This window comes from Verticillium alfalfae, genomic scaffold (assembly GCF_000150825.1).
Source record: "Verticillium alfalfae VaMs.102 supercont1.11 genomic scaffold, whole genome shotgun sequence".
In the NCBI taxonomy this organism is placed as follows: domain Eukaryota; kingdom Fungi; phylum Ascomycota; class Sordariomycetes; order Glomerellales; family Plectosphaerellaceae; genus Verticillium; species Verticillium alfalfae.
In genome coordinates this window covers 620086-623516 of record NW_003315028.1, presented here as the reverse complement: position 1 = coordinate 623516, position 3431 = coordinate 620086, and the positions used below count along the sequence as shown (strand labels likewise).

Genomic DNA, 3431 nt, shown 5'->3' with positions numbered 1-3431 from the left:
TTGTGGGAAGGGCTGTGAAGTCTGATGATAAAAAGTCGTTATTTTGATAAAGTGTACACCGAAAACTTGGCCAAACACTTTGATCCAAGCTGATCGCCCTCCAACCCCGTTGCTAGAATGGATATCAAGAAGCTCGCCGTGGCAGAAATCAGCGTGGCTCAAGGCCGCCGGCTCATCATAAAAACATTATGAAACGGGTCAAACACGCTCGAATAGATCTTCTGGTAGCCCCCCCTTTAATACCTCGCATCTCTTTGCGACTCTGGATCCGCGTTGTACGTGTCGTAGCCGCGATCTGGCCCACGAGGGTTCGGCCTATGACTTTGCGACGTGCCTGGACGCGTAAAGTAATCGTTCTCTACCCGTGGGGGCATTGGCGCCGTCATATTCCGGGACGGCGTGTAGTGCGAGCCCGGTCCACGGTTGGGCACGGGACCCGTCGCGCCACGGCCTGGCTGATATGGCTGGAATGATCCACTGGAAGCGCCCGCACGCGCCGATGATGGTGCAGCAGAACGATCTGAGAATATAGATGGAGCGGGACTAGCGCGTCCATCCGATTGAAGAGGGTACTCGCCGTACGCAGGCCTGTTTGGCGCAGGTGATGAACGACCGCCGTCATACGTGTCGAATGTCCTGCCCGTCATGGACCGAACGGGCGCAGGGAATGGCGGCATTGTGTCGGCAGAGTAGGCCGAGGGACTCTCTGTGATGTTGTTGCGCAAGGACGAGCCGTGTGCAGACATGGCGTCCAGAGGCGGCCGCCCGCCGGTCCTGTGAGAGTTGGACGTTCCAGGGCGGTTGGGAGGCGCCATGGCGTTGCCGGACGGCAGTGGAGTGGCGTAGCCCATGTCGGCGCTGTTGCCCATGAGCGCAGCATTCGAGTTGTAGCTGGCAGTGGACGACATGGTGGTTGTCCTCGGAGGCATGGGTCTCTTCCTGTCCATCTGACCAAGCTCGATGCTGCCAGGGCTTGCGGGTCGCGATGTGTAAGGCGGCAGCGTGGTCATGGTGTCCTTACGATCAAGCTGAGGCATGTCGGGAACCTTGCCGGGCTCACCCAAGTTCGGCAAGGTCGGAAGCGTAGCCTGGCGGCCGAGAATAGGTTTTTCAATACCGTTGACGCCGGCCTTGAGTTGCTTCCGCTCTTCCTTGGCGAGAGCTTTGTCGACCTTCTCATGAACAATCTTCGTGAGAGATTTGTTGACCTTTCGCTCACAGTAGCCAGACAGGCCGCCGTCGGCACGGGGAATCCAGTGCCACAGGAAGAAGACGTAGAACAGAACGGCGGCTAAAAGGAACAAGGCCGAGAAGATCCAGACAACGAGAGTGAAGAGCATACCGGACAAGATGACGGCCTGTCGGGTGTCCTGCGTGGCGAGTTCCTTGATCTTTTCAAAGAAGCTCAGAATTTCCTGCCCGACATTGCCGCCTCCATCGGAAGAGAGCTTGACCTCATAAACAGACTTGAGGGTCAAGGCATTGATGGCCTGGCGTGGTCCAGAGCAGAGCAAAACGCGAATCCATGCTGTATGGGTCAGAGGCAGTCCGCCAAGGCACTGGGAGAGGTTTCGTTCCACTTACACTGGAAGCTGAAGTAGGTGAACAGGGCGATATACTGCCCACCCTTCTTGCTCTTGGTGAGTTCAGCAAAGACGAGGAATCGCCTGTAGCCCTGTCGCTTTCCCAGGCGAATACTCTCAAGGCGGACGGCAATGTTGTCAAGGTAGCATTCGGCAATGTTGCCGCGCTTCATGACGCGCATGGCGCGGAGCTGTTCGAAGCCGAGATTGACAAAAGATGCAATGATGCAGATGGAGAAGATCCATTTTGAAATCTCAAAATCAATGGCGGGGTCGATCTCGCCGGACCATTTGTTGAAGACGAGCAGGTTGACGGCAGTAAAGGTATCGACGCCGTAGACAGCAATGGAGATGATGAGCATGAACCAGAGGTACCCGTAGGCGAAAGGAGTGGCACAGCCTTTTGACTTGAAGTCGTTCAGGTTCTACAGTGCAAATGGTCAGTAATAGTGCTCGTGACAACTCAGATTGAGGACACTCACAATGTAATCCCACTTCTGTTCAGGCCGAGCCTCGACGACCTTGCGTCGATTCGTGCAGCAACCCATGATGTTGGGTGTACTGTACGGGGGCGACAGGCGGAGAGCGGCGTAGAGAGGGTGGCAGGTGTCCGAAGTGGCGGGAGCTAGAGGCTTGGTACTTGGGACGATTCTTGGTTGCCGCTCAATTCATGTGGCGTGCGCAACGTCGAGCAATAAGTCAATCGTCGTGTCAATCGTCGTTGTGATATCTCGCGTTCCGGACCGGCCGTTAGCACATGTCGTTACTCGCCCGCGAAGTAACCGACTTGTGCGCTGTCGTGATGGCTGTTTGCGTACAGTCGTTGCGACGAAGCAAAGGAAGGAGAGGGACCAGTCCCAGGTCGCTCGAGGCCGGATACAGCGAGGGAGTAGGGGGACGAGGACGGAGGGGAGGGAGCGCGCAGGGTGGTCGGAATGTGGGCCACCAGGTGGTATGTGCGGGTGGATGCGAGGAACGATCTGAGACGCAACGACGTCGTGGCACAACCAGGCGAGGCTAGGTGAGGGTCGCCTTCGAGGACTGGCGACTGGCGACCGGCTGGTGGATCGCGTGGAACGCTTTTTCTTCTTTGACGAAGGAAAGGGCAAGGAAGGCTCAACGAATGGTGAATGGATCGGCAGCTCGGAGTATGAGGCTTACCAATGCCGCGCAAGGTTGGGGAAGAGACGGCTTGGAGGAAAGGCGAAGAAACAGGACGCCGGAGTATGGGGGACTTGGGATGAGTGCCGGATGGTAAGGCGCAAGTGGATGTCGTCGTCGTCGATCAGGGTGGATGGTTTCGCTATCGCCGGGTTTGATCTACCGGAGAGAAGGCGCGCGCTGGGTATCAAAGAGTCGAAAAAGGAAGCAATGCGTAACAAGAATGATGTAGCCGCACGAGGGCAATGATTGTTGGTCGCGCAAGACGTTTTGGATGAGAGCGAGTGTGGTTGTGTGAGAGAGAAACGACAAGCGTGGGCGAGGGGTCAATGAGTGTTTGAGTGTTTGATTGGAATGACAGGCGGCGTGGAATTCACGCAAGGACGACGGAAAGTTCAGAGGCGAGAGAGAGAGAGTCGAAAACGGTCATGCCCGCCATCAAAGTCGAGCAGTGGAATGATGGAGGAGGGAGGGTTCACGAACCACTGGCAGGGAGATGATGTCGAGGGTCTGAGGTCAAAGAGGAGGGCAGGAACGAGTCCGAAGGGCAGGAGATCGGCGCTCGGACGTATGAGGAAGGCGGATCCCGACCGTTCGTGGAGGAGGAGCACGACAGGGGCACCTGCCTTGACCTTGCGGCAGTACTGTCGGGAACCTTGGGGGCCCTGAGAAGGAGCCTTGGGAGCC

At 57.0% G+C, this 3431-nt stretch overlaps 1 protein-coding gene across 1 annotated transcript; it reads right to left on the bottom strand.

Annotated features, from left to right (window-relative positions):
• Positions 1-236: 236 nt before the first annotated feature.
• Positions 237-2131, bottom strand: VDBG_08015 (conserved hypothetical protein; the record flags this gene model as incomplete). The annotated part of the gene is made up of 3 exons (XM_003001710.1): positions 237-1528; positions 1585-2008; positions 2066-2131. The coding sequence occupies 3 exons, from the start codon at positions 2129-2131 to the stop codon at positions 237-239; spliced, it is 1782 nt and encodes a 593-aa protein (XP_003001756.1).
• Between the last annotated feature and the right edge of the window lie 1300 nt (positions 2132-3431).